This window comes from Equus quagga, chromosome 12, assembly GCF_021613505.1.
Source record: "Equus quagga isolate Etosha38 chromosome 12, UCLA_HA_Equagga_1.0, whole genome shotgun sequence".
NCBI classification, from domain to species: Eukaryota; Metazoa; Chordata; class Mammalia; order Perissodactyla; family Equidae; genus Equus; species Equus quagga.
In genome coordinates, this window is record NC_060278.1 from 85,955,044 (window position 1) to 85,968,833 (window position 13,790).

Here is a 13,790-nt window from a genome sequence, read left to right on the forward strand (position 1 = left end):
CCATTTCATAGCTTAGAGGACTGAGTCCCAAAGAGGAGGATGCCATGCAGTGGGTTCTGTGCCACATTGCTGTTAATGCTCAAGACGGCTGTGGGACCGTGACTGCTCTTGGCTCCTTTGCATTCAGGGTCACAAGGGAGTAGGAGCAGGTCTGGACCAGACCCAGTCTCTGGCTCCTGCTCCACTGTCTTATCAAGTGCCCAGGCTCTCAAGTGCATCCACCAGAGGAGCAGGGACCCTCCCCTGCATCCCTCCATCTTCTACTTGGAGGCTTGGAGGTGGGGAGACACTGATGAAGGTCCCAGTTTGTCTTTGCTCTTCCCTCACTTCACATCCATCTTCCCTTCCTGTCTGCCTGCCCTGCTGACTTCAGGCTCCAACACCAGATGCAAAGACAAGAGAGTAACAGAGCCCATGTAACCAACTCCCACAGCTCAAGAAATCCCTTGTTGTAGACATCACTCCTGGTGCTCTGTACTGATGGAACCCTGACTGACACTGATACTGATTCTCTCTTGTGTCCCACTCCTGGATTCTGGTTGGTCTGCATGGGAACCAATGATTCCTTCTGGAAAGATTTGGAAGCTAACTCAGGACAACAGCATTTCTTCAGCACCCGCCATGTGCTGGGGCTACTACACACTATTTTGTGTTCATAATCATGCTGTATGTGCCACTATTATGCTCCCTTTCCTTTCCAATGATGAAATGAGGCTCAAATGATTTGTTTGAGATGCTATTATGGGAAATAACTGGCATGAATGATAACTGGCTTACATTTCTTGGGCCCTGACTATGTGTCAGGCACTATCACAGTGATGAGGAATTGGGCTCAGAATGTCTGATCAGTGGAGTTTGGAGGAAGTAATTATACATCACTTTCTGCCTGGCCCTTACTGACTTCTTACCCATCTGCCAGTCCTCACTAGCCTGAGTTGGTGACCACGGAGATCTGCATTCCAGATGGTGTAACTCGAAAATGGAACATGCAGTGAGTGTGTGAGTGACGAATCACACTTTATTGCATTAGGCCACTGAGGTTTCAGGGCTCCACTGTTACTGCAGCACAGACTCACTCTGTTCTAACTATTACCATGAAAATTTAGATTCCAATTTTTAAAAAGTGAGCAAATTTGGAGACATCACTATGATGATAATTAATAAAAGAAGGAAATAGGGAGTTTGGAATATAAAAGAGAATGAAACAGGTGCCACAGAAACGGATGAGGTTTTATGATGAGACTTGGGAAAGAAGCAGGATTCTGAGTGACAGTGGACCCAGGCTGTTGGGAGTAAGGTGGTGGGGGTGAGAGAGAGAAATCAAGTCAAGTTGTTGAAGTTTGAAATTAATGACCAGAGACATGAAGCATGTTGTAAGGGCAAGATCCCAAGGACAGTCCCTCCTCCTAATGGCTGACGCTGGAGGCAGCGGTGGCTCTGAATGGCTGGTCACTGTGAGTGAACTGCCTTCCTCCTTTCCTCCTGAGAACACCTCTGCTGGGTCTGACTCTGGGCTTGAGGGGCCAGCGCCTGCCCTCTAGTGGTCCAGAGTGTTCGTGGCTAAGGTGAGCCCTGCAGTCCTCAGTCCCCCTAGTGGATCAACTCCAGCTCATGGCACATCTTTGAGATTTGCCATGTTTGTCTGTCAGAGTCTTCAGTGGCCTCTGTAGAATACGAGAGGCAATGCCACTGGAAAAAGTAGGCTTGCAGAGCCTGGGATGAAGGACAAGGGCTGTGAGCAAATTTATCCAGAGACAAGACAGAGCCTACAGAGTCAGAGAGCCTGGGTTCAAATCCTGGCTCCACACTCACCAGCTGTGTGTCCTGGGCGAGTGACTCCATCTCTCTGTCTCAGACTTTCCGCCTGTGAAATGGGGCAATAATGACTCAAGCTTCAAGGGTTATTTGGAGGATTAGTCAAATTAATCTCAAAGAATGCTTGGAGCAGAGCCTGGCACAAAATTGGGGCTCAATAATGAGTATGAAGTCTCCTTGGAACTCCTGTGGGGGGTGTGGGATCACCTTGGAAAGCAGAGTGGGTGTGGTATGGGGAGGTTGACAGAGGATGAGCGACAGCTCCTCTGATCTCCCTCCTGCGGGTCTGGCTGCCTGGCTCCTGCTCCAGCCCCAATCTGGCCCAGCTGGGTGATTTTAGGGATTTTACTCAACCTCTCTGTGTCTCTGCAGAGGGAGGCGATTAATAACAGTACATACCTCAAAGGGCTGTGTGGAGGGTTAAGTAAGTGATTACAAGTAAAGTTGCAGTCACATGCAGGACTATGAGCCACAACTTCCCCTGAGCCTTCCTAAATTTCTGACTCACAGACACCATAGAATATCATGAAATGAGTGTTGTTGTTTAAGTCACTCAATTTTGGGATGATATATTATACAGAAATAGTAACTAGAACACAAATAGGGAGGACTCCTGCACACTATTTTGTGACAGAGAGCAGGGGCGAGACTGAATGCATGCCATTGTCCATCACAAGTGAATGCAATTTGCTTCTGAACTCATCATCTGATGTGTATTGAAAAGAACACATTTTCCAGATCCATAGCTACATACCAAGCACCAGGGGCTGCAGTCAACTGTTCTAGTAAGTATACCACAACTGTGAGGGCACTTGGTTAAATTTCTGGTAATCCATACTCATCTGCCATAAGCCATCTGGTTTGGCAGATTGGAGACTTGAAATAGATGGAATAAGCATAATCCATTCTTTCTTTCCTACTGAATGAAACTAAAACCTGGGACACAGTGAATGAGGTAGCTTTCTGAGGATTCTGAAAAATAACTGATGGCAGGTGAATGGGGAAGGAAATCATAACCTAAAGAATGAATGATCCATAGGTGAGTTTCCTGGGTTTTTATCTCCCCTGTATCTTTCATCCTGGACTCAATGGCAGCATGAATCATGGAACTACACACAGGTATGAACACAAACAGCTTCAAAAGAAGTCCTCTCTTTCTGATCCAAAAGGTAGGAATGAGGGACCACCATGAGTAAAGACAGTGGAAGAAATCTCCTTTGAAAAACACAGCCCAGAGAATGTGGGTTGGAACTTGAATCTAATGGGTTATCCTGACTTTAACAGGGTCAATGCCATGACAAAACAAACACCCAGCCCCCTCAATGTTCTCCATAGGATTTATACAAGATCCAGATTCCCATAACATAATATTAAAAATGTCTAGCATACAGTCCAAAATTACTTGAAATACAATTAGGTAGGAAAGTCTGGCAAATTCTCGGGTGAAAAGACAACCCATAGGTACTAACTCTGAGATGATCTAGATAATGAAAATAACAGATTGTGACTTGAAAGCAGCTAGTATCACCATGCTCCAAGAACTAAGTAGTAACATCTTTGAAATAAACCGAAACATAAAAGTCTCAGAAGAGAAATGGAACCTTAAAAAGGAACTACATGGAAATTTTGGAATGTAAAAGCAAAAATAAAATCAGTGGATAAGCACAACAGCACAATGGAAATGGAAGAGGAAGTGGTCAACTAACTTGAAGATAAATCAGTAGACATTATCTAATCTGAATAAGACGAAGATAAAAAAGCTGAAAGAAATGAACATAGCCTCAGAGTTTGTGGGACTATGACAAAAGGTCTACATTCATATCATCAGAGTCCTGAAACAAGAGGAAGAAAAGAGTGGTGCAGAAAATAAATTTGAAGAAATAATGGTGACAACCTCCAAAGAAGTCTCACTTTCAGGATGGCAGCATGAGGGGTTCTGGGGGCCAATTCACCAGTGAAACAAATGTAACTGGTGAAAATTATAAAAACTCCAGACTTTCAATTTCAGTTTTGACACGTAAAGAGCCTGGAAGCTGTCACTCCCATCCTCACAGCAAGAAAAGAGCTCAACAAACTGAAAATCAACAACTCTCTCAGTTTTGTCAGAGAAGTGTGGTCCTAGGGCAAGCTGCCATCCTGAAATCTGGAGAGATAGATGAACACGTAGAATTACAGGCAAGATCAGCTTACCTGAAGGTGAGGCTGCTGAAGCCAGTAACCAAGAGGGACCCTTCAAAGGTCGTTATGACAAATTGCTGAAAACTGAATGTGGACTAGCTAGAGAATTAAAAACTCCTGGGGACCCAGTCTTAAGGTCTGTCTACCATTTTGTCAGAAATCCTTGGGGAAAGGCTATTCATACTGACTGGGGGAGCTCTGAGTCAGATCAGGTAAAGACAGCCTTGAGAATGGGGTCTTCCAGGGAACTATCAGGCAGGTCAAATAATGACCATTCTCTTGGAACGTGGCTTTGAATTTGTCCTGACCCCCTTCAGCCTCCCTCCAGTGGCTGCCAGGAGACTGATTTTCACCAAGATTGTGGGTGTTTGGTTTTCAAGTCTACTGTGGAGCTGCAGAGTGGGAGATGGGACTAAGCAAAGTTAAACACCACAAAGCTCACTGTTCTCACCAAGATTCAGCAATTTTTATTGAATAAACACCCCCTAGATTGCTGTAAGCTTTGGTTAATTTCAGAAGTTGTGAAAATGTTTGCTCTGACATTTTTTTTTTTTTGCCAGTTTTCTCATTGCTTTTGTGGAGGAGAGAATTTCCAAGGTCTTTAATATGCTATTGTCACTGATATCCTACTAGAGAGATTTTAAAATCTCTCTATTTCATTTCAAAATGAAAATATTGTCACTATTTAAGAGTCATAAATGTGTTCTGATAAACCTGGCCCCCTGCCAGACTCTTTTGTATCGAGGGGGGTCTTAGACTAGTTAGTTAGGAATTGAAATTGTTAGGGGAGGGAAAGACCCATCTGTGGGCTGTAGGAAGAAGTCCAGGGAACAGTGGGAAAATAGTATCCAGAGGTCGGCAGTGGCTGTGTGTCCAGGCAGGAATACAGTTTGGTGCCACAGTCACAGGGCAGCAGGACCAGTGCTGATGGTCCCAGGTGTGTGTGCCTGTCCTAAGCATTTTGCGTCTTGGGGCCTCAGCCATGGGGGTGTCTCAGTCCTGAAGTAATGCCTGCCCAGACAGGACATGACAGTAACTAATGCCTGAATTCTCCCTAAGCCCAATCAGTGTTGACTGCTGGTTTCCAGTCTGCAAATTCCTTCTGTCCTTCAGGTCACTGCTGAGGTGACATTCACAATGATCATTCAGCTGCTTAGGGGATTTAACTACTCATCCTCAGCTCAAAGATCTCGTGCTTCTGTGGGCCTGGATGATGCTTCCTCCCTTATATCCTCACCAGAAGACACAAGCTGGTTTCCTACGATAAGCCTTCCTGCAGTTCTGAACTATGGGACTGTCTCCCTACGATGCCATGTCGGTTTCTGGCAAGAGTAGGTGGAGAGTGATGGCTCTGGGCCTGATGACAGATGTTCGGCAGGGGTTGAGAATCACCAACCTGAATCTGCTCATTCTCACAAGGTCAGTGGGGTCTCCCAAAGAGAAACGGACATGGTTTTCTGTGAAGTCTTGGATGTTTCAGGCCTTGATTTGCCTTTTTGTCACTCTGTGACCTTGTGCAAGTCATTCACACACACCGAGGCCTCAGGTCTCCTCATCTTTGGGGTGAACGGGTTGGGCTGGTCCTCTAAGGACCTTAAACAATGACAGTGTATTTATTTTTTCTTTGAGGGGACAACCTTCCCTAGCCCGAGCAGCCCTGTTCTTCTTCTTTCTTGCCTCCAATTTTTCATGAATCTTATCTGCATTCAGTGTCAACTTCCTTACATCCCTACCTCTTCCCACTTACTTAAAATCAGACTTCTTCCTCCAAAAATATGAGTCTCATCCAGAACATCGATTATCTTTTTATTTACAATTCCAAAGACACCTCTCTATGCCTATCTTTCTCAAGACTTTAGTAATGAACACTTTGGACCCCTTTGTCCTTCCTCTTACACTTTCTTGTTGTTATCTTTCTCATCGTCTTGCTGGGAACAGAAAAGAGGTCAGTACAACTGGATGCTTGTAAGCAAAAGCAGAGCAATAGATGACTTGTGTATCCATCAGCTTCCTGGACGTCTTCCTCGGGGTCTCCCAGGCAATTCCACACAGAGTGGCCACAGCTAAAGGCATAACCTTCCTGCTGGAATCAATTCATCCTCCCATATTTCCAGTTACCTTCAGGCTCCCCAACCTGAGACGTGGATAGGAGCCTCACCTGCTCCCTCACCATTCCAGGTTCACCTCCTGAACACCTCTCAAATCTGCCATTTTCACTTCTTGTGTAGTAACCCATGTGTCCTCATCTCTGCCTAGAGTGTTACATCTGCCCTCAACCCCCTGTCCACCCTTCCTAAGGACAGCAGAAATCCACACTCATCTGGACATGTCCCTGACATGCTTAAGACCATTAAGATCTCCAATGTAAGGCCCAAACTCTGTTCTATGGCACAAACTGCCAAGGCCTGGGCTCTTTCCAACCTATGAAGCCTCAAGTTATGCTTAAGAATAACAAGGCTCCCTGTGCATGGGAAGAGCAATTTTATTTGGTGAGGAATATGGAATATAACAAATGCCTAATGGGAAAGGATGGGGAGCAATTCTCTCAGAGAGAATGCTGCCCTGGTGTTCAAACAGCAGCCATGTCATTGTCCAGAACATGGGACATCCTTTTGTGAGCCCTCAGAAGCTGGGCAGGGAGTGGATTGAACAGCAGGAAATGGTTCTGTTGGGAGAAGACCCCAATCAGATTGGAAACTCAAGGTCACTGGCTTTTCTCGGCATTGGCCCATCATCAAACCCACCCTCCAGATGCAGGGGAGGAGGCTAAGACCCTGGGGATAGAGATCTTGTCTCAGTCACAAGGGTAGTCCAGGCCTAGAGTAGAGGGCTTCTTGTGCATGTATTTGATTCAGTGTTTGTCTGTGTATCCATGAGTACTTGCACATCATGAGTCTGCAAATGTGTGCACATGTGTGTGAGCATGCTGGTGTGAGAGTGTGCCTCTATATGTCTGCACAGATTTCTATAGGTCTGAGTGACCACGTGTTTAGGCATGTGTGTATGTGTCTGTGAGTATCCATGACCATCTGTGTTTCTCTTTGTAGCTATGATGCAGTGCCACCTGTGTCTCTCCATCTCTGTCAGCATTTCTGTGGAGGTCTCTGTGCATCTCTGTCTCTCTCTATGTGGCTCTTTGTCTCTTTCTTTGGATGTCACTGTCCCAAAGTCCCTGCTGCCCCCTACTGGGAGCCAGCTCCCAAATCCTGGGGAGTGGGGTACAACACTCACCAGGTCAGCAGAGGCCGGTCCCTTCCTGGAAGCCTAGGCATTCAAGGCAAAATCCTGCCCATAGATAATCAAGTCTGGAAAATTAAAAAACCACCACCACCATAGACCAGAGTGATGATCTCAGTGTGAAGGAGTCCTGGGTTACCTCACATGCCCCTGAGGCCTGGGGCCAGGAAATGGGGACTCTGGCGATTCGTCCAAGCCCACGCAGGGGGGCCTCGCCTCCTCCACCAACCAGCCCAGCTGTTCTCAGTGTCAGGGATGATGGGGGAGGCAGGGTCTATACCTCAACACATATGGATAAATCAAGGCACAAAATAACTCAAACTGGGGAGAGTTGAGGCTGGAGGGAGCTAGCATCCTATGGTGCGCAGGGACAGATCTCCTCAGGGGAAATCATTGCTCCTGCGGAGGGGGAGCCGGGGCTTACCCACAGTGGCCTCGACCAGGGTGAGTTCCATGCTGCTGAGAGCCCCTGTGAGCCTAAGGCACAGCTGACCCGGGAAGAGAGGGGAGTTAGGCAAAGTGGCACTGTAGGTGGATCCTGGAAGCAGCAGCATCCCAAGGATGGATTATCTGGGGAGATTTTCTATCATTTCTCTGTGTCTGAGAGTGTTTGATCCTCAGCAATCCCACATCCACACTGGGCAGAGGAGAGACTGAAGGCTTGTGTGTGAAGTGCCATCACACAAGGAGCCATTGTTCACTCTGTGACGTGACATCTGTTTCTAAACAGGGTGGACTGCTCTGGGAGGGGTGAGTTTCTGGTTATAGGAGGCACCCAAGTATGGGCTGGAAGAGTGCTCGTCTGTGCCATAGGGGGCTGCGCTGGGAGCTTCTCAGGGCAGGGGCCAGTCCTGTTGACTTGTAGTTGGACCAGCACAGGGCCTGGTCCAGAGCAGGCACAAACCAATGTATTTTGAAAGATGGGAAGAAGAAACACGCACAGATGGGTGAATAGAGAGATAGACTGGTGGAAGGAATTTACTTATCAAGCTGAGGGACTCAAAAAGCTCACCCCAGGGCCCTCTTTCAGCCTGATAAGCTCTAAGAGCCAAGGATCAGGAGCCCCCACTTCTACCCACTTACCTTGTCCTGCACCAGCCCAGGAAGGATCTTGCCGAGTCTTTCGGAGAGGCAACGAAAGGGGACGGGGACCCATCTGAAAGGGAAAAGCCATGGGGTGGTGCAGAGGCGTGGGGTTGGTATGGAGAAGCCTTCAGAAGGGCCACTGTGCCCATGGCAGTCTCAGCACCAAGAAACTGAGAATGGGCCTTGTCCATCCACACCCACATGCCAGCAAACACCAAGGGGCCTATCCAAAGGGAGTGACACCCTACACAGCAGTGTGCACAGTAGGTGTGTGTAGAATAAACACATTGTTCCAGTACACAGTAGGTGTGCAATGAGACTTTGTAGAATCTATAGATGGTTGAACAGTGAATAGTATGCAGTTGTCATGAGGATTCAACGAGATGATACATGTGAAGCACAGTATATGTGTCCAGTAAATGTGAGCCATGATGAGAACGACTCCTCCATATTATGCCAGACTCAGTGTCCCTTGTGACAATTACTGAAATCCGTAACCCAGTTAAGCTCCAGAGCTATTTTACCCCTTACTGGGACAAAGCACATTCAAACCGATTATCTTAGTGCATTCTGTCAGCAACCCCGATGTAGCTCCATATTACCGTTATCTGAGGAAGCTGAGACTCAAGTTGGGAAGCAGTGTCCAAGTTCACACAGGAAGCCCTCCACCTCTCTCCATGCCCCTCTGGTAGCTGGAACATGAACTCAGATTTCTTGTTGCCTAAACCAGCATAAAATTAGTCAATCCAGCCTCAGGAGGGATAAGTGACTATTTACCCATCCACTTACTTGCTCATCTATCCCTCTATCCTCCCATCCATCCATCTTCCCTCCCTCCTATCCATCTTCCCACTCTTCCATCCTCTCACTTATCCATTTTCCCATTGTTCCATCTTCTCAGCCATCCATCCATCATCCCATCCTATTGTCTCTGGGCAGCAGAAGCCACCTCTCTGGCCTCACCTTTCAAGCAAGATGATGTGAAGGCTGCCAGGGGAGTGAGTGCAGCTGCCAAAGACCACGTAGAAGTTGTACTCGTCATCTTTCAAAGGTAAGAGTTGTGCGCTGACATTTAGCTTCGCAACCAGCTTTAACAGACTTCCGACCAGGGGCCTGCAGAGGAGACAGTCTGCTACCACGTTCCAAGGCAGAGGAGGCTTTTTCTTCTTGCTAAGAATGCCACCCTCACCTCACTCCACATAGCCCACATCTGTACTCCTCTCATTTCTCAGTAGGGGAAGCCAAGGCTCAAAGAGGTTAAGTGAGTTTCCCAAGTGACCCAAGGTCACTCAGTATAGGAGCAAAAGAGCTGAAGTTGGAGACTCATGTCTGCTAAACTTCAACGCCCCCTTTTTGGTTCCCCATGGTCATCAGAGTCTCCTTTGGTGAATCATCTTCTGATCCTGTCTTGGAGCCACTCACACATTCACATTGAGGGTCATGCCCAGAGGAATGATGACATAGAGACCACGGGCATCACGGCTCTTCACAAGGCCAAGATCCAGCATCTGGGGATTAGTGACCTTCACACTGCCCAGGGAGCAACATTGGAGGAAGAAACATTAGGTCCTCCAGCCCCAAAGCTAGAAACACATTTAACCAAACTTTACCCACCCCAGAGGTGGAGCTACCCAGAAGGGGTGTCTTGCAGCAAAAGCCAGATGGGTTTTGAGTCATACATCAGTCTTTCCCAACCTATGCACTGAGTCAGATCCCGACACACACATGGCCCTCTCCTCATCTCAAGTCCACGAGCTATTCCAGGATAGAGACTGTGTTTGGGTTATATTTGTATCCTGTATGCCAACTTAGAGACTTACAAAGAAAGGATCTACTCCACGTTGGTTGACTTTGTGGATTGATGAACAGGTGGGTAGATGGATACGTGGGTGGGTGCATGGAAAAGTAAGTGGTTAGATGTAATGAATGATGGGTGAATGGATGGACAGATGGGTAAGTGGATGAGTGGATGATATACGGGCAACTGGAGTAGGTCTTTCATAAACATTTACCGTTAGGAGTCACTCATCCTGCCATGACCTCCAATGGCAGGTCAATCAGCCATGTTTCTCATGGAGATTGAGGAACAGGAAGTCAGAGAGAATGGAGAGAGGATGGAAGTAAGCCTCTTCTCTGGGCCGGCCACTGTGCCATGAGATTTACATTCTCTCCAGTCCCCCCAACAGTTTCTTTCTGTGGGCACCATAATCTTTTTACAGATGGAGAAACCAAGCACAGAGAGACTGAGTGCCTTGTTCCAGGTCACCCAGCAAGTACATGGTGAATTTAGAAATCAAACTCAAGGCTATCTGTCTCCCTTCAAGTCAGGAGCAAGCACCTGAGTGGGAAGGAATCTTGGAAATGGCTTTGATCCAGCCCTCTGAAGGACTCAGACTTCTCCAGCTCCCTGGCATCAAGCTTTCCATTATTGCTCCTTGCTTGGAGACCTCTCAGGTGTCTCGTGGGAAACACTGTGTTAGATTATTGCATGGACATCACATTGACGATATAATTGAGGAGAGAAGCTTACACTTTCTTGCTTATATCAAAGGCCACGTATGTTCTAAGGGATTCCACAGACGAGGAGCACAATATTATCATGTGTGATGGAAAAAGCCTTGACCTGGACTTGAGTAAATTGGAGTCAGGTCTCTTACTCCACATCAGTCAAGTTGTGTGAGAACAGGCTCCTTTCTGTGCCTCAGTTTTTCCATCTGTAAACTGGGGTTTATCAAATGAACCTCAAAGGGCTGTTGGGAGGATTATAGATGATACTGGGGACTCAGGACATGCTTCAGGACTGGGGGCAATTACTGGTTCAAGAGGGTGTTATTCCCTACCAGACTGTGAGAAGGGTCTCAGACTGAGTCCTGGGCTCATGTTCAGACCACCCCTGCCCTCCTTCAGGGCCACTGGGTGGGCTGTCAGATCTCCAATGGGGGTTTTCTGCTGGGGACAAGGCCCTATTTCAGTGCTACTCACTCAATGATGTTCAGGAAAGGCATTGCTGAAACCATTTTCCCAAGCAGGCCCCTAAACAGGCTTCTGGAAGTGACTCCTTCAGCCTTCAGAGCATCCGAGAGTGGAAGATTTTCGAGACTGCCCAACAGACCCTCAGAGAGCAAGCCATGGCTGAGAGCTGGAAAGTGGTATAGGGATCCTCGGGGGTCAGATCGGACAATTCCACATCCTTAGCCCCACTCCCCCATTCATCCCTGCCCCCCTCCCTCCACTGGACAGCTGAACACACACACAGCTGAAACAGGAAGTCACAGACTCTCACTTACCACTGCTCAAGCTTCCGGGAACATCTGGGATACTCACTTCCACGTCCGGAATCATAGACGAGGGCAGAGTTGGGTCCAGGGGCGAGGGCATGGCTTCCAGCAGGGCTGTGGTCTGGGCCAGGAGCCCACAGAAGACAATGAGGGCCCCAATTCGAAACATCTTCTCTCTTTCTATCTGAGAACAGAGCAAGCAGTCCAGCATGACACAGATACCAGAGAGGAATTGATCCACCTGCGCCCTCCCCCAGAACACCAGGGAGAGAAGATCCATAGCTAACACTGCTCCCAATTTCCTCCGCGCCAGGCCTCAGGGTGAGCACTGCACACTCAGTAACCGATGTCATCCCAACCACACCCTAAGACGTGGGCACTCATCACTCGCATTGCACAGGTGAAGAAATGGGGGCCTAGTGAGCTTAGATAACCTCCCCCAAGGTCACAGGTACACAATGGAGATGGGATTTAAAGCCAGATCTGTTTGACCCAGAAGCGTCTGTTTAAATTAAGTGACCATCAGACTGACTCTCCAATTGAGCTTGCTCACAGTGGTTTGAATTAGACAAAGTCAATGAAAAGTTAAACACAGATGTGGCTGAGGAACTGAACTGCTTTGCCACTATCCCCATTACGTCCTTCGGTCTGGGTCCAGCCCTCAATGGTTTGTGGAAGTCCTTGCAAGTCACAGAATGTCAGAGTTCACACCTCATAGCCACCATCTCATCCAGACCAGCGCTCGGGAAATCCTGTGGCCGTCCAAAGTCCTCATTGCACCAGGAAAACCAGGGAATCAGAGAGGGGTAATGACTTTCCCAAGGTCACACAGCAAATTAATAGAAGAGTTGTGGTCAGAGGTAGGTCTCTGAACCCTCCCCTCAGCCCCTTCCACACACACACACTCCACACACACATTATCTTTCTTACACTTTCTCTTTTCTCTTCTCCCACAAGCAGATCTGGAAGTGACTTCTGGGGCAACCCCTGACATCTGACTGCCTTTTGCACCATCCTCTCCCAGATGCCATCAACCCTCTCAAGGGCCTATTTGACAGCCAGCAAAGGTGCCCAAAATTGGGACTGATTCCTACACTTTGGAGACACCTGTTTTGGACAAAATTCCATCAACTGGCTGATTTCTCCAAAGCACCATCCTTGTTGTGGCCGGCTGGGATTGAAAGAGCCTGTGGTGGCTTGCCTGGGGAGGTAACTTGGATCGGGGCCTCTGAATCCCTTTTGGGAAACAGATCTTTTATGGATCTAATGAAAGCTAAGGAGCCTAGTCCCAGAAAAATGCATCAGAATGTACAAAATTGGGTTATTTTAGATTTGTGGATCCTGATCCGAATCCACAAGTGCAAACTCAAGCTAAAACTCCTACTGTAGAGATTTTGATTTAGGGCATGAAGAGCAGACACATGAGAGAACCCGAACGTGGAATTTCTTCAGTGTCCCCTGCAGCCATGAGCTCCCCATCACCATCAAATTCCCTGCTGCTGAGCATTTCTACTTTGAGGTTTCCGGTCTCTTAGGGAAGCAGAGTGAATGACCATCCCACTCCCCACAAAATGCCCAGCTCTGTTTCTCTTGAAAGACCCCCAATGAGTGATACTAACTGCAGTCAGCCAAGGCCCAGCCCACAGTGAGGAGCCTGGGACCCCTGCTGCCCTGGGCAGCGGAGCAGAAGCAGATCAGGCAGGTCTCACCTGGGCTTCTCAGAGGTCCTGGCGGCTGACCTGGCCTCCTCTCCCCTCTCCTGTTCGCTTCTGCTGAGGAGGCAGCCTCTTTTATAGTGTAGGAATCAGGAAATGTGTGATCAGGTGAAGGGTTTCTAGATAACTCAGAATTCTGCAGTCTGGTGGAGTCCTTCAGGGCTCTCTAAATTAAATAATTGCCAATCACATAAGTAGGTGGGACAGTTAAGACATTTGATCAGCAAGATAAACAGAGAACAACTTGAGAAGGGGCTGTTGCTCAAGACTTCATGTTCCATGAGTGGGGCTCAGGTTGGGGACCCATGCTCTGAGGTGGCCAGGAAGATCAAATTTGGAACACTAGGGGAGGCAGCCAACTGTAACCAGGAAGGGATCTCGGGCTCATATCTAGGCTCTTCCATTCCTGGTCCTATTCTTTCTCTCCAAATTGTCAAAATGTCAAAAAGAGAATCTGTCTCTGATTTCCCTACTTCTGGGA

General features: G+C 47.8%; 1 protein-coding gene across 1 annotated transcript; it reads right to left on the minus strand.

Moving 5' to 3' along the window:
• Positions 1-5,885: 5,885 nt before the first annotated feature.
• LOC124248198 (BPI fold-containing family A member 1-like) lies at positions 5,886-11,763 on the minus strand. The gene is made up of 6 exons (XM_046678041.1): positions 11,604-11,763; positions 11,299-11,455; positions 9,739-9,846; positions 9,280-9,429; positions 8,314-8,386; positions 5,886-5,921 (listed from the first exon to the last, which is right to left on the minus strand). The coding sequence occupies exons 1-6, from the start codon at positions 11,761-11,763 to the stop codon at positions 5,886-5,888; spliced, it is 684 nt and encodes a 227-aa protein (XP_046533997.1).
• Positions 11,764-13,790: the final 2,027 nt, after the last annotated feature.